At 48.9% G+C, this 23077-nt stretch overlaps 1 protein-coding gene across 1 annotated transcript in view; it reads left to right on the top strand.

The window, feature by feature from the left end:
- Positions 1–23077, top strand: part of LOC121281877 — a 169962-nt gene that overhangs the window by 78400 nt on the left and 68485 nt on the right. The window contains exon 3 of the mRNA XM_041194982.1: positions 17753–17865. Within this exon, the coding sequence (XP_041050916.1) occupies positions 17753–17865 (113 nt within the window). The remainder of the gene's footprint in view (positions 1–17752; positions 17866–23077) is intronic.

The raw sequence follows: 23077 nt of genomic DNA, 5'->3' as shown, positions 1-23077 counted from the left end.
ATCCAGGTACACTACAACCCGGGGAAGTCCTGGCAGTAGGCTTTCTGTGGTCCTTTGGAAGATTGCACAGGCAGATGATACACCAAAGGGTAGGCATATATATTAGTCCAGGCCTTTGTGCATGTTGATGGTTACACATCCTCTAGATGTGCTGTTTAGCTCTAGCTGTTGGTATGCATGGCTCATGTCCAGTTTGGTGCAGGATTTTACTCCAGTTAGCTTAGTGTACAAATCTTCAATCCTCGGGATAGGTTATTTATCTAATTTAGCAATCTTGTTCACAGTTAATTTGTAGTCTCCACAAGTGCATATAGTTTGATCTGGTTTCATTACAGGGACTATGGATGCTGCCCCTTCCAGACATTGGACTGGCTCGATTATTCCTAACTTCCCTAAGCGGCACGATTCTGCACCCACCTCCTCTTTTAGGGCATAAGGCACAGGTCTGGCCTTAAAGAACCGGAGTGTTGCCTCCGAATCTATGTATAATTTTGCTTGTAGGCCTCTAATCTTTCCCAGCTCATCACAGAATATGCTGTCATACTTTTTTAACAGCTCAGGAATTCCTCCTGTTCAACTTGAAAAATTTCTGACCAACTGAGCTTAATTTCTTTCAACCAATCATGGCCCAGAAGACCTTCACCTTTTACAACAATCACTGACAGCTGGGCTGTCAGTTGCCTGTATTGCCTTTCCAGTTTATGTCTTCAGCTGAGCTGTGGTTTGCTCCAGATTCAGTGGGTGTGTACCTTCACTTAGGTACCTAAAGATATGTTCTCACACCATGGTGGTCAATGCTCCTGTGTCAACCTCAATGACCAGAGGCTTCCCATTTGATTGAAGGGTAATGGTGAATAGTTCAGTTTTCACTGCCTTGAGACTGTATAGGGAATAGATATCACCAGCTTCTGGTTCACTTATATTGTGCACTTCAATCATCTTGACCTGCTGTCTGATTGGCTGCCTTGATTTTGCCCCGCATTGCTTTATTACTTGCCCTTTTTTGTGACAGTAGTGGCATTCTGCCTCTTTCCAGTACAAGGTTACCTCCACATCGATAACAAATTAATTTCTGAATCGTTGGTGAGATGCTTTCAGTATTCCTTTTTGTTTTTCGAGCAGTAGAAACTGTATCCCACTTTGTGGCTGCCTCTCTGGTTTTCGCTCACGCCCAGCGGCAGGTTCCTGCCCTAGCTGAAGAACATCGCCATGTTGTACACTCTGCAAAGCCTGCGAGTCCCTCTCAGCAATCTCCATTGCTAGCGCTATCTCCATGGTGCATTTCAGGTCAATATTATCTTCTGCAAGTAAACACTGCTGAATGGCGTCGTCATGTATGCTGCAAACCAAACGATCTCGCAACATGTTATTGAGAGTATCTCTGAAGTCGCAGTGCTCAGTCAACTGCTTACCTTCGCAAGATACATTGTGATTGACTCACCCGGGACCCATTACTCTAGAGCTGAACTTGAATCTTTGCATAATCACCCATTGCTTAGGCTGAAAATGTGTCTTCATGAGATCCACTAGCTCGTTAAAAGATTTGGAATTGGGCGCATTCGGAGCCATCAGATTATGAATGAGGTTATATGTCTTGCTCCCGCAGTCACTTAGAAGAATTGTTTTCTGCTTTTACTCCACTGATATTTCATTCAGCACAAAGTAGAAACCTAGGTGCTCTTTGTATTGACTCCAGTCTTCCATGGATGAGTTAAAAGGGTCGATTCTGCTGAAGAGTGACATGACTGGTGAGTATACTTTTCTTTCTTCCATTAAAAAGTGGAATACTCACTTTTAGGAGGCAAGGTGCAGTGTTGGAGCTATTTATCCTCATTGTAATGAACTTGGTGTACCGGACAGGTTTCTTGTTAGAACCAGTAAACTTTATTTACAGAGCTCCTGATAAGCTTAAACCAAGCTTAAACCAGATCCACAACTAGAAAACTCCACTCCTAAGATTACCGACGCTCAGTGCTGATTCATCTGCACAGTCATATGATCCCCAAAACAGTATGAAAGATTTTACTTACAATCATTACAGGCAGTGTGCCACTCTCAAAAAGGTCCACAGTATCAGAGATGGCTGGAAATGTGTTCAGGAGAACTTCCTTGATCAGGATGTTCTTGGCCCAGCTAGAAAAGATGCATTGCTGGATCTGATATTGGGAAATGAGGTGGGCCAAGTGGACCAAGTGTCTGTGGGAGAACATTGGGGTAAGAGTGATCATCATATCATAAGGTTTAGATTAGTAATTGAGAAGAGTAAAGAACAATCTAATATAGAACTTATAAATTGGTAGTAGGCTAAACATATTGTGATGAAAAGGGATCTAGCCTGAGTAAAATAGAAACAGAGACTGAATGGAAAAACTGTAACCGAACAATCTTGAAGGGACAGATGCTTCTGGTACAGTCCAGGTCCATTCAAACAAGGGTGAAAGGTAAGGGAGCCAAGAACAGGGCTTCTTGGATGACAAGAGAGATAGAGATTATGATGAAACAAAAAGGAGGGTGCATGATGCATGTCAGGTTGAGTTCTTCAAGTGAGAACCACTCCAAATACGCTAGGTTGAAAGAGGAGATGAAGTGGAAAATAAAATGGCAGTCAACATAAAAGGGAACCGAAAAATCAATTCCAAAAGGTTTTCGAATCCATAATCAGGGAAAAAAAATTAACTGACACTTGGAGAGGTTTTAGTTAATTAAGGATCACCAAGGTAGATCGTGCTTCACTAACTTAACTGAATTTTCTGATGAAGTAACAGAGAAGATTGATGAAGGGAATGTAGTAGATGTTGTCTATATGGATCTTAAGAAAGCAGTTGACAAGGTACCACATAAAAGGCTGGTTAACAAAATTGAGGCTTATGGAATAAAGAAGGTCAGTGTCCAACTGGGTAAAAATTGGCTTGAGGATAGAAAGCAGCGAGTCATGGTAGCTGGTTGTTTTTCAGATTGGTGGTGGTAGAGAGTAGTGTTCCCCAAGGGTCAGTGATAGGAACACTGCTTATTTTGCTATACGTAAATGACTTAGATCTTGGAATATAGAGTACAATTTCAAAAGTTACCAATGATACCAAACTTGGAGGTGTAGCTAACAGTGAGGATGACCAGAGTCGCCTTCAACAGTACATAAACTAGCAGAATGGCCAGACAAGTGGCAGATGCAATTTAATACAGAGAAGCGTGAGGTGATACAGTTTGGCAGAAGGGATAGTGGAGGCAAAATAGACTTAATGGCACAGTTCTAAAAAGTGCCGAGGAAGAGGGGGACCAGGGGTGCATGTGCATCCTTCTTTGAAGGTGGCAGGACATATTGAGAGAGTGGTTAGCAAAGCTTGTGGGACCTTGGGCTTCATTAATAGAGGTATTGAGTACAAAAGCAGGGAAGTTATGCCGAAAGTATATAAAGCTCTGGTTAGACCCCAACTAGAGCATTGTGTCCAGTTCTGGTCATCATACTTTGGAAACACTGCGAAGGCCCTCAAGAGGGTGCAGAGGAGATTTGTTAGAATTGTTCCATGATAAAGGGAGGAAGAGTTAGTTACAAGGTTAGGTTGGAGTAGCTGGGCTTGTTCTTCTTGCAGCAAAGGAGATTGAGGGGAGATTTGATAGAGGTGTACATGATTATGACAGGTTTAGATCAGCTAGACAAGGTGAAACATTTCACATTAGCTGATGGTACAAGGACACGGGGAATGTGAGGAGGAACTTTTTAATGCAATGAGTGGTAATTGACCTGGAGCTCGCTGCCCTTGAGAGTGGTGGGAGCAGAAACAATCACTGATTTCAAGAGGAAATTAGATGGACACTTGAAGGAAATAAACTTGCAGGGCTGTGGGGATTGAGCAGGAGAGTGGGACTGACTGGATTGCTCCATGGGTAGCCGGCATGGACTCAATGGGATGAATGGCCTCCTTCTGTGCTTTAAATGACTCTATGTCCAAGGGCGGAATTGTCCTAGATTTGCACTAAGTACGGTAGTGCGTAGGTAAAATGACACTTTACCCGTCGGCTGCAATGGCGGCTTCTCACGCTGTATTGTCCCAAATCTGCTGCATTAATTATGCATTCCTGGGAAACATGCCGTTTCCATGGCAGGCGGGCTCTCACTCGCCTGCCATGCTATCATCTTGATGCCTCATCACACCGGGTGCCATATTTAAAGTGCAGCTGCTTGCACACCTTTCAGTGCTTCCAGCCCACGACTGCTAAAAAGAAGACATGTCCCTGAAAGGCTAAAGACTGCAGACCTCAGGTTCAATGACACATCCCTCAAGTGCCTTTTGGATGCAGTGGAGGCTCACTGTGATGTACCCCTGCTCTGTCGCAGGAAGGGCAGCAATGTCACCGTTCTGGCTTGGGAGGGGTTAGCAGCAGTGGTCGGTGCCAACACCCTGTGAAAGCGGACAGCCACCCAATGTTGCAAGAGGATGAATGATATTCTCCATTTCGCCAGAGTAAGTCATTCTTCTCATCACTTTCAACTGACACACTCACAAACCCATCACAAATCCACAGGTCCCTCACTCACTGTGGGTTCCAGCGGCATCACCATTCACTCTCTCACACACACCTTAATTGTCCTTATCCCATCTATCGGACCATTCACCATCCACACATACCAGGTATACTTGTCATTTGGCCTGGCAGGCATCCTGCTTACACTCTTTCCATCTCTATTCATACAGGACAAGCTAGCTCACAACAAAAAGGAGAGGTCACAGGCCGATGAAGGAATTCCTGAAATCAAGGTCCTCACAGACTTTGAAAACAGAGCCATCCAGCTGGCTGGTGATGACCGGGACTGGTCCTGTGTTGACGGTGAGGTCAGCGGTGCTCTACCAAGTGAGGATCCAGCAGTGCAACATCCATCAGACAACCATGCTGTGAGTGATGGGTCCTGTTTTGCAGGCCACTGCCATGCACTAATTATCTCCCCTTTTCAGCAGGCACATCTGCCAAACAGCTGACAGAGTCCACAACCCAGGGCCCCCAATCAAGCCCCGAAGAAACCTTTGAATAGAAGGAGGCACCCTCCTTGAAGTTCTGTCACAGCGCTCACCCACACCCTCCAGCAGCACAGAGGCACACATCTTGGTGTGACCCGACTTTAGAGAAACCTTAGGATCATAATCTGGTGAGCACAGGCAGGCGGCAGGAACTTCCCAGGTCCCTTGCACTCGGAGGACTGCTCGGAGGTCAGAAATTTGCTGAGTCTGAGTCAGAGGAGGAGCCTCTGGATTCTGTCATACCTGAGTTGCTGGAGCTGCAAAGGCAAGCTTGGGAACATCAGGAAGAGATGTCCGCTGCACTCCTCAGATTGCAAGACACAATGGAGTAATCCGTCCGCCTTCAGGCTGAGGTGATAGCACTGGCAAGCCAACGCATCGAGGTCAACACTGGTAGAATGGTGGCTGCTATGGAGACCTTGGTCCAGGATGTCATTGCTGCACAGGCTGAACTCCATTGCTGACGCCATAGTTGGCCATGAACAGTGTGTATGCGAGAGGGGTGCGGGGTAGCTTGATCTCACTCAAGCTACCCCTTCTCCTCAAGGAGACAGCCAGGGACCCTTGGGCACCCATAGGGAGGAGAATCAACAGGTACACACCCCGGGGCCATCCACCCAGGTAACTCTGGGAATGTCCGGACCATCTGAATCCCCTCTTCCTGTGACCCCAGTAGCTCTAGCTCCACAGGCCGTGGAGGGTGCCACTGCCACACAGGCCCGGGCCCTCCAGGTCTCGGCCCTCCAGAGGACGCCCCCCCCAAGGTCATCACAGACAGGGTGTAACAGTCCTCAGGATGCCTCCACCTCCGCTGTGGATGTCTGACAGGGTTTGGAGAGTTAAGAAGATGTAACTCTTTCAAGTACAAACCCGTTTCCATCTGTTTCAGATGAAGTTACATTGTTTCATAGTTTGCCATTGTGAGATTTGAACTCTTGATCTTGGGGTTACAAACCCAGTACCATAACCACTTGGCTATTTAGGCCAAGCCAAAGGTGCACAGCCTGAGCATGGGTGTTACTCACTTGTACATGATGTTCACTATTGACATTCCCAAGAATGTCTCCCTACCTGTGGCTCATTGTTCTGTTGAGCAGTGTTCGTGTCACTCAGATGTGAAACCTTTCTGCACAAGATAGAAGGCAGGTGGCTCAGTCCAATGCCTCTTTCCTGTGCTTTGTGCTTCCTTCAGACCAAAGTAATGGTCCGGCCTCACCCTCCTTGTACATATTACTGGTGCCTGCACATTGTCGGTGCTGGTTATTGCTGCCAGAATGTTGTGGGCAGACGCCACAGATTTCTCTCATTTTCTCTGGGTGCTCTCAACACCTTTAAGGTGGGTCTGGCCCCCATCTCTTCAGCACCTGTGACCAGTGACACTGTGCTCCTGAAGGGGTCAGGTGCTGAAAGTGGACAAAGGTTCAGATGCTTTTAAAGTTTCTTGGCTGCGTCTCCATGATTTGACGCTGATCACAGAGTGCAAGCGAGCTGCCCTCGGCCAGACAGGAGTCAGACATTCTCAGAGGCTATGTGAAAATCTATGGAGTGTCCCCACTGCAGGTCGTCATCATCCTCCTGCAATCGAGCAATTACTAGGGCCTTCACTGTGTTTCCATGACAGAAGCAATATCACAGAGGGTATACATGCTGCCATAAGCCAGACTGGAGTCAAACATTCACAGATGCAATGTGAGGATCCATGATGTCTCCTCACATCATGTTGTCATCATCCTCCATGAATCTAGCAGCTATGAGGGCCTCCCGAGAGCACCTGCCTCATCTGGCCAGTGAGAGGGCCTCATCGCTGTCATAGTCGCCTTCAAGGACCTCCTTACCACTGACGTCCTCCTCATTGGTGGAGGCCTCCAGCTCCTCCATTTCCTCCTCAGCCAACTCCTCTCCTCATTGCAGCGCCAGGTTGTAAGGCGCAGCAGACGAAAACGATGCATGACACCCTCTGCGGACTATATTGCAGGACTCCACCAGACCGGTCCAGGCACTGGAACCTCATTTTCAGCATCCCGATGGTTTGCTCCACCAAGTTGTGAGTTGCACCGTGTTGCACCTCATTATACCGTTGCTCTGCTGCAGTCTGAGCTGCTGCATGGGTGTCATCAGCCACGTCTGCTGTGGTTAGCCCTTGTCCCCGAGGAGCCATCATGGCAGACCCTGGAAAATATCAGGGATCTGTGACCGACTGAGAATGTAGGAGTCATGCACACTCCCAGGAAACCGTGCGCAGACCTGTAGGATGCGTTTATGGTGCTCGCACACCAGATGCACATTCAGATTGCACTTGACATAGTTGACCGCTTGTTGCGGCGGAGATCTGAGCGCCACGTGAGTGTAGTCGATGGCACCCAGCACCTGTGAGAAACCTGAGACCTGGGCAAATCCAATCTCTTGCATCTTGGCTCTCCTGGTCCCGGGGAAAACGCATCACGTTGTGTGCCGTCATGAAGATGACATCCGTGACCTCATGGATGCATTTGTGGGTGGAGGCTTGTGAGATCCCACAGAGGTCACCAGTGGAGCCCTCAAAGGAACCACTGGCATTGTCACTTTCATGGCCACTGGCAGTGGATGCCCTCCATGTCCCTCTGGCACCAAATCCTGCAGTAGCTGGCAGATGTGATCGAACAGTTTCCTAGACATGTGCAGCCTTCAGCGACACTGGCTGTCAGTCATCTGTTGGAATGAAAGGCGGATTCTATAGACCTTAGGTCTAACTAGGCGCCAACCAGCGATAGCGGCGTGTGTAGGAGCCCCAGCTGTCCCTTCTTCCAGATAGTGCTGCTCCCCCTTCTGTGCAACCAGGGGCCTCAGTTGCTCTCTTCTCCTTCGCCTTCGCTCTCCGTACGCCACGAAGCATGCACTTAGTTCACCAGGCTCCATGATCCTGATGTACTCCTCCTGCAAGATGAAAGAGAGATGCGTGGGTTAGTATGGGTGTACTAAGAACTTCTCTTGGTTAAGTCTGAAGGTCTCTTAATGCATCCCGGGGAGTGCTGGCCACCACTTGAATGGCCAGAGATTAGTGCGATGCATGGCTGCCCGAAACCCCACCCACCTCCACCCCACTCCATTCCACTTGACCGATTCACGACAGCTTTATCCACTGGACTGCATGCTGTACTCTCAGTTCAGGCGCAGGCATTCTCCTAACCAACATTGCAATGTTAGCTTGAACCATGGGAGAAACTGGTCCAAACCAGGATGATGACAATGCAAGGGGCTGAGTGCCTCCACCAATGAATGCTCCATGGCCACCTTTAGCAAGGAGATTGTACAACATGCCAGTCATCCATATGTTCTTCAATCCACTAAAATGCTCATTAGTTTGCAGTCTGTGCCCGAGGAGTGAAAAGCTCTGGAGCTTTTTGGCACTTTGATGCTTCTGTCTTGCTGGTGGGCAGATAAGCGAGAGGCCTGACCCCAATCATATCAACGTAGCTGTGCCTGAACTGTCTCAGCTTCAGGAGAATGGTTACTTTATACAAGGTGCCCCTAATGCATGGCTGCTTCCCTTGCCCATCCCCCCCACACCCCACATGTGCTTGTGTGCTACTTTCAACCACAGGACAGCCTTTGCCACCCACCCCACCCCAAACAAAGTTGCCTCAACCACAGGGCAGCCTTTGCTGGCCCCCCTCCCCAACACACCTCAAAACCTGGATGTAACTGATATTAACTAACTTATTGTGGGTTTATGAGAGAAGTCTTAAAGGAACACAATGCATGGATTTGTGACCCTCACCTAGAGTAAATATCCTTGTTTTTGTGGGGAATATATATTACCTATTACTAATGCAATCAAAAGAATCAAGGAGGATGTTGTAAGAATGTGCTGGACGCTGCACTGCTATTGTTGAGGTGAGGTCAAGTTTCAGCACAAACTCATTTATGTAAATTCAAACATCAAATCTCCCATGGAATTGCTTGTAATTGGTAGGTGACTGTATCAGGGCTTTCTCCAGCATCACAAAGAGGAATCACCTGGCAGGAAATGATCCAATCTTATTTTATAATTAGCATCAACTGGCTGCTTGGATCTGACCTTGATAGATAAGGTTTGCGAGGAACAAGCAATTGAAGCCACATAGGTGTGCTCTGCTGTAATTGATGGAATTTAGACTAATTAAACTGAATTGAAAGTAACTTAAAGTAATTGCAGCAGCAAGAATCACGATGGGTGATGAGAAAAAAGCAGTATCCAAGAAGGGCACCAAGAAAGTTGTGAACAAGGCAGCGACCAAAAGCAGCAAGAAGAGGAAAAGATCCAGGAAGGAGTGTTACTCAATCTACATGTACAAAGTGATGAAGCTTGGCCTAAATAGCCAAGTGGTTATGGTACTGGGCTTGTAACCCCAAGATCAAGAGTTCAAATCTCACAATGGCAAACTATGAAACAATGTAACTTCATCTGAAAAACAGATGGAAACATGTTGCTTGGCCTAAATAGCCAAGTGGTTATGGTACTGGGTTTGTGACCCCAAGATCAAGAGTTCAAATCTCACAATGGCAAACTATGAAACAATGTAACTTCATCTGAAACAGATGGAAACAGGTTTACTCAAAAGAGTATCAAGAGTTCATTTTCTTAACGATCTCGTGGAGGTAATTGTGGATTCAGTTGGTTTCCTGATACTGAGGAGAGAAGATGTGTGGTGTTGGTGTTGCTGCTCCTCAGTGTTTCAACTGTTTCTGCTGCTGCCTTTGGGGTTGTTGCTTCTGCTGTGTGCTGCTGCTGCTGCTTCTGCTGCTGCTCCTCCAGTGCTGCTGCTGCTGCCTTGCCCCTGTGGTGCCAAAGGAGAGAGAGAGGGAGAGAAGAGAACAGTTGCTACTGTTGCTACAGGACAGGGAGGCCAGGACTGAGTTGAAAAACAACATCCTAGGTGGGTGTCTGAACTGTGTATTTTTGTTTAAGGTGGGGGCAATTTAGGACTGTGTTTTGTAGGGGGAGGCAAGAAGACTGCCAGAGGAGTTGGGGAAGGAAGAGAGGGAGGGTGTGTGTGTGTGCTGAAACCATCTTTCTGCCACCCCTCCCCCCAACCCAGCCCTTTTCCCAGTAAGGCCAGCAATAGCTGGTGAAGACATCGCCTCCCCCTGCCTGAAGAACATCAGGCCCCCACCCACCGTCCATCCACCATCGAGGACACCCACCTGGACATTTACCTCTTTCCCTCCTGTGCCTCCCTGTCTTTTACTCCTCTCCCTCCTCTCCTCTCCTGCCTAAAAGAGGGGAGGTTGTTTCTACCTCTCTCCCCCACCCCCTTTCCTCAAACAAAATGGCCAATCCTTCCCAGGGTGGGTGTGGCTCTGTCCCTAAGGCCAATTCACCATCGCCTGTGGCCGGGCCCTCGAGGGCTAATGTGGAGGCGGTTTTGTCACCGGTGGCAGGGCCTCAAAAAAAGAAAACTTATGCGGGGGTGGCTGCTTTTGCAGCTCCAGCTGCTCCCGCTGCCCTGTCACCATTCCGCCTCCTGACCAGGGCCCTTGGGGTAAAGAGCTATGCTCACCCTGAAATGACAATAGAGGCCTGCATAAAGGCTATGGCTGGGGTCGTCGGCCCCTCAGCCATTGTCGCGGCCTCTAAAATATATGGGAAGGCCATATTCTTCTTGAGGTCCGAGCGGGCGGTGCACCTCGCCCTGCAAAAAGGACTCACTGTGGGCGGGACTTTTCTGGCGGTGGACCCCCTTGAGGCCACCGCCCAGAGAATTATTATTTCGAACGTCCCGCCTATTCTATCCAGTGAGCTCCTCCTCCCCCACCTTAATAAATTGGGGGAGGTCAGGTCGGGGGTTGCACCAATCCCGCTCGGCCTCAAAGACGCGGCCCTCCGCCATGTGTACTCCTTCCGGCGCCAGGTATTTGTCCGCTTGGCCCGGGAGGAGTGCCTGGAGGGGGCCTTCATTATCAATTTTGAGGGGACTGCCTGTCGGGTCTTCTGGACCGTGGAGGGCGTGCGGCGCCATGCTTGTAAGGAGGCGGGGCACGTGAGGAAGAACTGCCCTGCCTCCAAGGCCACGAGCCCCACCCAAGCGGCCACGGCTGGCACCGCCCCTCCTCCCCCCGCCACCACTCCATCTCCCTCCCCGCAAGGGGAAGCGACGCCGGCGGCCACTGCCATCTCGGCTGCCGGTGAGGCGGGGGGAGAGCCCCCGCGCCGTAAGAAGGCGCGGAGGAAGACCCGCAACCTGGAGGCGGCCCCTGAAACGCCCCAAAACCCCCAAACACCTCCAAGCACTGGCTCGGGGGAAAAGACATCATCCGGCCCCGGCGTCGTGTCCGCGTGTGCTCCCGGGCCCGTGGGTGCTAAGGCGCCGAGTGCTGGGCCCGGCGTCGTCCCTGCGCGTGCTCCCGGGGCCGGCGGGGAAAAGACGCGGGACCCCGAGCCGGGGAATCTAACACCCAAAACCCAGAGGGTGGAGTGTCCGGGAGGGCTGGACAAGGAGGAGGGGGCCTCGGAAATGGAGGTCTCCCTAGCCCCCAGCCTGACCCGGAAGAGACGTCACGCTTCGGAGGAGGAGGTGGGTGATGCCCAAACTGAAGAAGTTGGGTGTGTCCCTTCCCCCGATGAAGAGGTGGTGGCGTTTCCACCAAGTAAAATCTCGCCCTGTCCTCTGGGGGAACTCAAAACCCCTGCACCGACTCCCACCACTGTTACCCCCATCAACCTGCTGCAGTCCCCTGAACAGGGCCCCTCGGGGGTCACTGAAGGCACCTCCCTTGAGGTGGTGCCCGACTCAGGAACCCTTGATACCCCCGAGGTACCTTCTGGCTCGTCGGGGGACTGTAGCTTTCAAAATTTAAAAAATGTTAACGGGTCATTGGGTGGCGGCGAAAAGGAAGGCCTTCCCGCTCCCTCCCAAACCTTAGCACCGGGCGTCCTAGTTTTGGGTCAGGAGCTTGTCCTGAGCTCCCCGGACGACCCGGTGCCGGGAGGAGAGCGGGCATCAGAACTGCCGCTGCCCTCTGACCCAAAACGTTTAGAGGAGACCAGAGAGGACCCCTCTGGCCTTGATCCTGGGGGTGGGATCGAGGTACAGGTGGGGCCAGCTGGCAGCTCCGAATCAGCCCCCGTACTGAATGCGGGGGAGGGGTCGGAAGCTGGAGGCGACGACCTGGAGGAGGACGGGGTGTCGGTGGTGAGTGCTGGAGATTACGCTGAGTCGCTCTCAAGCGAGGCGGTGGATCCCCTGGTGCCCTCCACTGACTCCCCCCTCATCCCCCCAAGGGAACTCCGGGACTTTTTGGCGAGTCATCGCGGTCGACGAGACAGGGTTCAGTTGGCCTTGGACCGGTGGCATTCTTTTCCGCTGGTGTTCTGGTCCACTCGCGAGGCTCTCAAGTCTCCTGAGTTGGATAGGAACGCGCGGCGGAGGGTCCAAACGTTTCTCGCTGGGCTCCTGAAGGAGAGGAAGGACTAAAAAGTCCTCTTCTTCTTTTTAATGACTTAAGGTGAAGGTTTGATGTACCTTTGACAATGAAGACGACTATAGCCAGCCTCAACATCCGCGGCAGCAGGGCCGCACAGCGCAGGTTCCAGAACTTCTCGGTCCTCAGGGACGGGAAGTATGCGTTGTGCTTCCTGCAAGAAACCCATACCGTTCCGGGAGACGAAGCCACGTGGCTCCTGGAGTGGCGAGGGGGGGTCTACATGAGTCACCTGGCCTCCAATTCGGGCGGGGTGGCTATCTTGTTGGCCCTGCATTTTCAGCCGGAGATCTTGGGGGTCAAGGAGCCGGTGCCAGGCCGGTTGCTGCACCTGACTGTGCGTCTGGGGGGGGCGGTGCTTCACTTTGTGAATGTTTATGCTCCCCTGGGCACGCAGCAGCAAGCGAGCTTCTTTGAAGAAGTGTCCACTCATCTCGGCTCCATCGACGCTGGCGAGTGCATCGTCCTCGGGGGGGGGGGGGGGGGATTTCAATTGCACCCTCGGGGTCCGGGACCGTCACGGTACCCCGCACTGCACGCGAAGTGTGAGTAAGTTGCGGGACCTGGTCAGGTCCTTCGACTTAGTGGACGTCTGGCGAAATCTCCATCCTGACTCCAGCGTGTTCACCTTTGTGTCACCTGGAATCGGAGCGTCCAGACTCGACCGCCTTTACGTTTCGAAGGCGTACGTGTCCTGCGTTCCAGCTGCTTCTATACAGCAGGTTCCGTGCACGGACCACCGTCTGGTGTGGGCGGAGCTCACTTCGTTCTGCGCTCGGACGGGGTCCGCGTACTGGCATTTTAATAACCTGTTGTTGGAAGACCAGCGGTTCCTGGACTCGTTCCGTCGCTTCTGGGCCGGCTGGAGAAGGAAGCGGGGAGGCTTCCCCTCCTTGAGGCTATGGTGGGACGTGGGCAAGACTCACGTCCGAGTTTTCTGTCAAGAGTACGCGAAGGGGTCGACAAAGAGACGCAAATCCAGGTTCGAGGAGTTGGAGAAGGAGGTGCTCGACCTGGAGGCACGTCTCCGTCAGCCCGACGCGGACCCGGCCCTGCGGTCGGTGTACGATGAGAAGAAGGGCGCGCTGCGGGACCTGCAACTGGTCGGGTCTCGGGGCGCGTTCGTGAGGTCGCGGATCTGTTTCCTTAAGGAGATGGACCGTGGCTCTCCCTTCTACTCACTGGAAAAAAGGCACGGGGTCCGTAAGCAGCTCTTTACGCTGCTGGCCGACGACGGATCCCTTGTCTCGGATCCGGAGGGCATCAGGGCCATTGCCCGAGATTACTACACTGCCCTGTTCTCTCCGGATCCGTCCAGTGAGGAAGCTTGCAGAGTTTTGTGGGAGGACCTGCCGCAGGTCGGCCCGGAATGCGCCGGAAAGCTCGACTCCCCTATAAGTCTGGGGGAGCTGACCGGCGCACTCGACGGTCTTTCTAGGGGCAAAACCCTGGGACTAGACGGGCTGACCGTGGAGTTCTTCAGGGCGTTCTGGGACGTCTTGGGGAGCGACTTCGCGGGGGTCCTGGGGGAGAGCATTGCTACCGGGGAGATGCCCCTTTCATGGCGCAGGGCCGTGATTGCCCTGCTGCCGAAGAAGGGGGATCTCCGCCTTCTTAAAAACTGGCGCCCGGTCTCCCTCCTCAGCACGGACTACAAAATCTTCGCCCGAGCCATGTCTTCTCGGCTCGGCACCGTGCTGGACCACATGGTCCACCCTGACCAGTCCTACACCGTCCCGGACCGAACCATTTATGATAACATCCATCTGGTCCGGGACATCATCCACCATTCCCAGAGGGCTGGTCTGTCGAGCGCCTTCCTGTCTCTCGATCAGGAGAAGGCGTTCGACAGGGTGGATCACGAATACTTACTCGGAACTCTGCCAGCTTTCGGGTTCGGGACGCATTTTGTCGCCCGGATCCGACTTCTGTACACCGCCGCGGAGTGTCTAGTGAAGGTTAACGGGTCCCTGACGGCGCCCCTTCGCTTTGGGAGAGGGGTACGTCAGGGCTGCCCCCTGTCTGGCCAGTTGTATTCTGTTTGCGTGGAGCCTTTCCTGCGCCTCTTGCGGAGGAGGTTGTCGGGATTGGTTCTGCGCGGGCCGGGCATCGGGGTGGTCTTTTCGGCTTACGCCGATGACGTGCTCCTTATGTTTAGTGACCCGGCTGACCTGCGGAGGATGCGCGAGTGCCAGGAGGTCTACTCTGCCGCTTCTTCTGCCAGGATCAACTGGGGTAAATGTTCTGGACTCCTGGTCAGTCAGTGGCAGATGGATCCCCTACCCGAGGAGCTCAGGCCTTTCACCTGGAGCAGGACCAGCCTCCTCTACCTGGGGGTCCATCTCTGCCCCGCTGAGGAATCCTGGCCGGCAAACTGGCAGGAACTGGAGACGAAAGTCACCGCTCGCCTGCGGCGCTGGACAGGACTGCTCCGAGTGCTATCTTACCGAGGTCGAGTTCTGGTCATAAACCAGCTGATCGCCGCCATGTTGTGGTATCGGCTGGTCACTTTGACCCCTCCCCCGGACTTTGTCACAAGAATCCAGAGATTGTTAGTCGACTTCTTCTGGGACAAAAGATTGCACTGGGTCGCTGCCGAGGTTCTGAGTCTCCCGCTTAGGGAGGGTGGTCAGGCGCTAGTGTGCCTACGCACACAGGTGGCGACTTTCCACCTTCAGACCCTGCAGCGATACCGCTACGTCAAGCCTCCTCCTAGATGGTGTGCCCTGATGACGTATTTCTTTCTGTCAGGTGCACGGCCTGAATTATGACGTGCAGCTCCTGTTTATAGAACAGCTGGGCCTCGGTGGCTCCTTGCAGGCGTTGCCCGTCTTTTACCAGGACCTGATCAAAGTCTGGAAAGTGGTCGCCTCGCGACGCAGCTCTCCCCCGTCAGGAGTAGCGGCTATCGTCAGAGAGCCGCTGCTCAGGAATCCGCCCCTCCGTCCTTTTCAGTGGTTGGCGGAGAGGAGGGCTGTGGCCGCAGAGGTGACCAGGATCGGGGACGTGCTGGGTGGCGGAGGACTGGGCTGGATGCTCCCGCAGGAGTTGGCGCGACGCGCGTCTGTGAGTGTCCAGGCCGCAGCCGATGCCATCCAAGACCTGAACGGTCGTGCTCGGACCCGACGTTATTTTGGGTCTTGAGGTGGCCCAGGTGCGCTGTGGTCTTCCGTCTGAGCGTTCCCCTGTTCGGACGGAATTCCACATTGGCCCCAAGCCCCGAACCCTCCCTCGGGTGCTGGTGCCCCGCAATATGAGCCGCTTCGGGGACATGCCCTCTGTGCCTTTTGGCACGGCAAAGAGGAGCTTTTTGTACGGACTGCTGCTGCACACCTTCCATTTTCTTGCCCTTGTCCGTCGACCGGACATGCCCTGGCATGCCTTGTTGCCGTCCGGCAGCGGAGGCCCCCGATGGGAGGCCCTCTACGGAGGTGTCCTCCCCCTTTCTATCGGGGACCTGGGTTGGAGGGTGTTGCATGCAGCAGTCCCTTATAATAAGAGGATGCATAGGTTCACGGACTCTCAGGACACATGCCCTTTTTGCGGTCTTGTGGAGTCCATGGACCATGCATACATAGGGTGTTGTAGGCTGCACTCCCTTTTTAGTTATTTGAAAAACCTTTTATTGATGTTTTGTTTGCACTTCAGCCCCACGCTCCTGATCTATGGGCACCCGGTGCGGAAGGGGGTCGGGCAGGAGGAGGACCTCCTCGTGAACCTGCTCCTGGGCCTGGCCAAGTTGGCAATTAACAGGTCCAGGCAGCGGGCGATCGACGGGGGTGTCCCGCCCGATTGTTTGTCCCTCTTCCGTGGCTACGTTCGCTGCCGGATGTCCCTGGAGAAGGAGCACGCGGTGTCTGCTGGCACTCTCGAGGCCTTCCGTGCTCGGTGGGCACCGCGGGGACTGGGGTGTTTTGTTGACCCCTTTAATCACATTTTGATTTAAAGTTTGTAAGTTTCCTTTAAACTTTGTTCTTGGTTTTACAGCTGACCTGAATTAGGGGCTGTGCCTGATTTATCCCAATTTTGTTGATTTGGTTTTCATTTAAAAGCTTATCAAGAGTTCAAATCTCACAATGGCAAACTATGTAACTTCATCTGAAATAACAGATGGAAACGGGTTTGTACTCGAAAGAGTTACAAAGTGATGAACCAGGTTCATTCCGAAACTGGCATCTCCTCCAAGGCTATGAGCATCATGAGCTTGTTCGTAAATGACATTTTTGAGCGCATCGCGGTTGAGGCTTCCCACCTGGCCCATTACAACAAGCGCAGCACCATCAGCCCCCGGGAGATCCAGACATCCGTGCGCCTGCTGCTGCCCGGGGAACTGGCCAAGCACGCCGTGTCGGAAGGGACAAATGCACCAAGTACACCAACTCGAAATAAAATCCTTCGATATACTAAAATGAAATGATAATAATAAACAGAAAAAAAACAAGCTCTTAAAAGAGCCATTCAAAAAAAAACAGAAGAAGCAGACCTGAGTCAGGCTTCAATTAACTGCTGGTCACTGCAGGTCCAGCTGATTGATGCTGAAGTCATGCTCGGTACCCAAGCTTCTGGGCACAATCTATAAAAAGTCTCGAACAATGGTGAATGGGAACTCACCATTTTGAACTGGGAGTGTGGCCATATTTGTCAGTGAAAACTGCTTTGGGCAAATAGGCTTTTAACTAATGTAAAAGACTCCCATGTAAAGTGTTCAATTTTTTAGGTTTAAAATTCTGCAATCTTTGACACTATTTCATTACGTTCTGCCCAGGTTGCAGTGACATCTGGACCTAAATAATGTGGGAACTCCGCTTTGCTGTTTTTATTTTTGGCTGACATATTAAGCTGAAATCTTGTCAGATAGACAGAAAAGATCTCATGGCACTTTTCTGAAGAGCTGAAAGTTCTCTGTTGAACAACTTTCCTCTCTAAACAAATGCATAGATCTATTGATCCATCATCTGTTGATATATCATCTATCAATCTCTTTTATCATTTTTTTAATTGCAGAAAATTCTAGTGGGATCTGTAGATGTTGGGGCACCAGTTCATGTTTTGTTACATTGTACAAAATGCACAGATGAAGAAAAACACAATTTATTGCAACTTTCTAAATGTAACGAACTAGCTACAATATAAGTATCTTGTTGAGATATATTGATGCTTTGAGTTTTGAAATGATGAATTGCCGGACACCATACTTGTCATAATTTGTGTTTCAAATTTATATCTACTGTTTGACAATATTTTGCAGCTGCTTGGTGCCATGTCAGTATATTTAACTAACATGTTCATTAAAATTTCAGAAATGGAAGTTTGAAGCTAACAAGTCGGGAGACAGGGACCCTTTACACTATCAGCATGAACTGCTTTAATGGTGAAACAATTCTCAAGTCTTCAAATGTCAGCATTGATACAGGTACAGTCGTGTAACTTTTAGTACTTGCTCAGAAGGAAGACATGGTTTTGATGTAAAACCAGAAAAAATGCTGGAAATACTCAACAGGTCTGACAGCATCAGTGGAGAAAGAAGCAGAGTTTTAAATGGGCTGAATTTTCCCAATCCTGTGTTGGAGGGCTTGGTAGTGGTGGGAGATATATGCATTCCTGGCATCGGGGAGCTTTCCCAGGGTTGCCTGGAAATAAGATTAGCTGCCCACATCATGAAGATGGGCAGCCAATTTACATAGTTAAGGCTCCAGTTAGGGGTAATTTTCTGGCCTCACTGGCATTTTCTTGGTAGTGGAGCGGCCTCCATCATGTACAAACGCAACCAGTTCAATATAACATATTTAGAAAAGATAGAAAGGAAAAAAGTGATGGGGGGTACAGTAGCTGTACCTTTTCTGGATAACATAATAGATCATCTAATAGTGAAAGAAAGGTGGAGGAAGAAATATGCAGGCAAATTAGTGAATTGAGTGAAAAAAGCAATGTTAAGTCAGGGTTCAAGTGGCAGAATGGATTGCTAGCAGGTTTCAAGACAGGAAGCAGAGAGTGGGAGTAAAGAATAGTTATTCAGAGCGGCAGAAGGTGGGAAGTGGTGATCCACAAGGATCAGTGCTGGAACCATTGCTGTTCATAATTTCTATTAAGGATTTGAGCTGAGGAATCAAAAATACAATTTCTAAATTTTTTGGATGACACCAAATTGGGGGCAAAGCCAATTGAGTGCAACAAATTATAGGAGGGCTTTAATAAACAAGGATGGGTAAAGAGTTAGTAAATGAAGCTCAACAGATAAATGTGAGGTAGTATATTTTGTTAGGAAAAATAAGGAGATCACACATTAATTGGAAGGTGCAAGTCTAGGTGGAGGTAGAGGAACAAAGGAATGGTGAAACAAATACACCAATCACTAAAAGTTGCATCACAGGTTAATAGGGTCATAAAAAAAAACAAACCAAACACTAGGCATTATTTCTAGAGGCATGGAATTGAAAAGTAAGGGAGTGTTGCGTGCAGCTATGGTCACCATATTATAAAAAAGGATACAGAGGCACTGAGGAGGGTGCAGAGAAGATTTACAAGCATGATACCGGAAATGCATATCACGATATGCATATCAGGAAAGAATTGACAGGCAAAAGAAGGTGACTTAATAGAGGTCATTAAAATTGTGTAAGATTTTGATAGAATTGATACCATTTTCCCCTTCTCTTGGTTCTGATGAAAGGTCTTTTGTTTTACTTCGGTTTATTAAGTTGTAACAACAATCATAATGAGTAATGGTACTAAAATAGCTTACAGTACAGCACCAATTTACTATATTTATATTTGGAAGAGAAGGGGAAAGAAAAGGGAAGGAAAAGAGAAGTAGGAGGAAGAAGAGAAAGGAAAAAAAAATCCTCCCCAACCCCCAAAGAAATAGATGGTAAGAGAACCAACAACAATCATAGGTCAGATATAGTTTCACATGATAAAATACACACAACCTAATTAGGGTCAGTTATATGAAAGTAGAGATCTGTAGCTCCTCAAAATAATCTAAGAAAGGTCACCAAGCTACATAAAATCCATCAGTGGAGCCTCTTATATTGTACTTTATTTTCTCAAGTTTAAAATTCTGCATAAGATCATGTATCTAATTAGTAAAAGAAGGCGGGACAGACAGTTTCCAATTTAACAGAATAATGTGTTGAGCCAATAATGTTGAAAGTTTTTGTCTGAATTTTTGTAAGAGGGATTTGGTTTCACCCCAAAAAGTGTTGTAATAGGAGAAGGTTCAATGTTGCTACTGAAAACATGCGAGAGAGCAATGTTAAATTTTTTGTCCAAAACAAAGCCAATTTCGGACACAACCAGTACATATGAATTAGAGAGGTTGGGACAGGATGACATTTATCACAGGTTGGATCAAAATTTGATTAGACCTTAGATAATTTCACTTTGGATGGATGGATATAATGTAAGATTTTAAATTGTAGCAACCCATGTCTTGCACATAAAGATGAAGGATGTACACAAGAGGGAATAGACTTCCAGTTATCTTAAAAACATTGAAACATAGAAGCAGGAGTAAGTCATTCGGCCCTCCAATCCTGCTCCGCCATTCAATATGATCATGGCTGATCCTCTATCTCTATGCCATATTCTTGCTGTCTCCCCATACCACTTGACGCCTTTAGAGTCTAGAAATCTATCTATTCCCTTCTTAAATATATTCAGTGACTTGGTCTTCACAGCCCTCTGTGGTAGAGAATTCCATAGGTTCACCACCCTCCGAGTGAAGAAGTTTCTCCTCATCTCAATCTTAAAAGGCCTACCCCATATCCTGGGATTGTGACCCCTTGTTCTAGACCCCCCAGCCAGAGGAAACATCATCCCTGCATCCAGTCTGCCCAGCCCTATCCGAATTTTATCCGTTTCAATGAGATCCCCTCTCATTCTAAACTCCAGTGAATACAGGCTTATTTGGCCCAATTTCTCCTCACAAGTCAACCCTGCCATCCCAGGGATCAGTCTAATGAACCTGTGCTGCACTCCCTTCATGGCAAATATATCCTCTCTTAGGTAAACAGACCAAAACTGCACACAAGGTCTCACCAAGGCCCTGTATAGCTGCAGTAAGACACCCTTACTCCTGTACTCAAGTCCTCTCACAATGAAGGCCAGCATACCATTTGCCTTCTTAACTACATGCTGCACCTGCATGCTTGCTTTCAGTGATTGGTGTACAAGGTCCTTTTGTACATCAACATTTCCCAATCTATCACCCTTTAAATAATACTCTGCCATTCTGTTTTTCCGACCAAAGTGGATAACTTCATACTTATCCACATATTCCTGCATTTGCCATGTATTTGCTCACTTACTCAACTTGTCTAAATCGCCATGAAGCCTCTTAATATCCTTCTCACCGCTCACATTCCCACCTAGTTTGTGTCATCAGCAAACTTGGAAAAAAATGACATTTGGTTCCCTCATCTAAATCATTGATCTATATTGTGAATAGCTGGGGACCAAGCGGTGATCCCTGCAGTACCCCACTGGTCACTCTGAAAAAGACCCATTTATTCTTATTCTCTTTCCTGTCTGCTAGCTAATTATCAATCCATGTCAATATATTACCCCCAATCCCATGTGCTTTAATTTTGCACACTAACCTCTTATGTGGGACTTTATCAAAAGATGTCTGAAAATCCAAATGCACCACATCCACTAGTTCTCCCTTATCTATTCTGTTAGCTATGTCCTCAAAAAACTCCAGTAGGTTTGTCAAACATGATTTCCCTTTCATAAATCCATGTTGACTTTGTCTAATCATGTTGATATTTTCTAAGTGTCCTGTTATCACATCCTTTATAATAGACTCTAGCATTTTCCCTACCACTGATGTTAGGCTAACCGATAAGTAATTTGATATTTTCTCCCTCCTTCCTTTTTTAAATAGTGGGATTACACTTGCCACTCTCCAATCTGCAAAGACTGTTCCAGAATATACAGAATTTTGGAATATGACAACCAATGCATCCACTATTTCCATGGCCACCTCCTTTAGTATCCTGGGAAGTAGATTATCAGGCCTTGGAGATTTATCGGCTTTCAGTCCCATTAATTTCTCCAGCTCTTTTTTTCTCATAATACTAATTTCCTTCAATTCCTCCTTCTCACTAGACCTTTGGTTCCTTAGTATTTCTGGGAAGTTATTTATGCCTTCCTCCAATTTCTCTGCCAAATCCTTGTTCTCTGTTAGAAATTCTCCTGGTTCGGACTGTAAGGGATTTACATTTGCCTTCTCTAATCTTTTTTTTCTTATATACTTATAGAAGCTTTGCAGTCCTCTTTTATTTTCATTTCAGCTTTACTCTCATACTCTGTTTTCCCCTCTTAATCAATCTATTGGTCCTCCGTTGCTGAATTTTAAGCCGTTCCCAATCCTCAGGTTTGCTACTTTGTCTCGCAACTTTATATGACTCCTCTTTGAATCTAATACTATCTTTAATTTCTTTCGTTAGCCATGGTTGGGCCATTTTTACTGTCATGTTTTTGCACCAGAAAGGAATATATAACTGTTGCAATGCATTCATTCCTTCCTTAAATATTAGCTATTGCCTGTTGACTGTCATGCCTTTAAATGAAGTTTCCCAATCTGTCTTAGCCAACTTATGTCTCATATGTTCATAGTTTCCTTTGTTTAGATTTAGGACCCTAGTTTCAGATTGGACTACTTCACTTTCTAACCTAAGGAAGAATTCTATCATGTTATGGTCACTGGTCCCTAAAGGACCCTGCACAACAAGATTATTAATTAACCCCTTTTTTTAAATTTATTCACGGGATGTCGGCTTCACTGGCTGGGCCAGCATTTATTGCCCATCCCTAATTGCCCTTGAGAAAGTGGTGGTGAGCTGCCTTCTTGAACAGCTGCAGTCCATGTGATGTAGGTTCCAGGATTTTGACCCAGCCACAGTGAAGGAACGGCGATATATTTTCAAGTCAGGATTGTGAGTAACTTGGAGAGGAACTTCTAGGTGGTGGTATTCCTGTCTATCTGCTGCCCTTGTCCTTCTAGATGGTAGTGGTTATGGATTTGGAAGGTCTTGTCTCAGGAGCCTTGATGAATTCCTGAAGTATATCTTGTAGATGGTACACAATGCTGCTACTGTGCGTCGGTGGTGGAGGGAGTGAATGTTTGCGGATGTGGTGCCAATCAGGCGGGCTGCTTTGTCCTGGACAGTGTCCGGCTTCTTGAGTGTTGTTGGAGTTGTACTCATCCTGGCAAGTGGGGAGTATTCCATCACACTCCTGACTTGTGCCTTGTAGATGGTGGACAGGCTTTGGGAGTCAGGAGGTGGGTTACTCATCGCACAATATCTAGCCTCTGACCTGCTTTCGCAGTCACAGTATTTATATGGCTAGTCCAGTTCAGTTTCTGGTCAATGGTAGCCACCAGGATGTTGGTAGTGGGGGATTCAGTGATGGTAATGCCATTGAAAATCAAGGGATGATGGTTGGATTCTCTCTTGTTGGAGATGGTCATTGCCTGACACTTATGTGGTATGAATGTTACTTGCCACTTATCATCCCAAGCCTGGATATTGTCCAGGTCTTGCTGCATTTGGACATAGACTGCTTCAGTATCTGAGGAGTCATGAATGGTGCTGAACACTGTGCAATCATCAACGATC

The sequence above is a fragment of the Carcharodon carcharias genome, chromosome 1 (assembly GCF_017639515.1).
Source record: "Carcharodon carcharias isolate sCarCar2 chromosome 1, sCarCar2.pri, whole genome shotgun sequence".
NCBI lineage: Eukaryota > Metazoa > Chordata > Chondrichthyes > Lamniformes > Lamnidae > Carcharodon > Carcharodon carcharias.
This window is presented reverse-complemented; position numbering and strand designations above follow the sequence as displayed.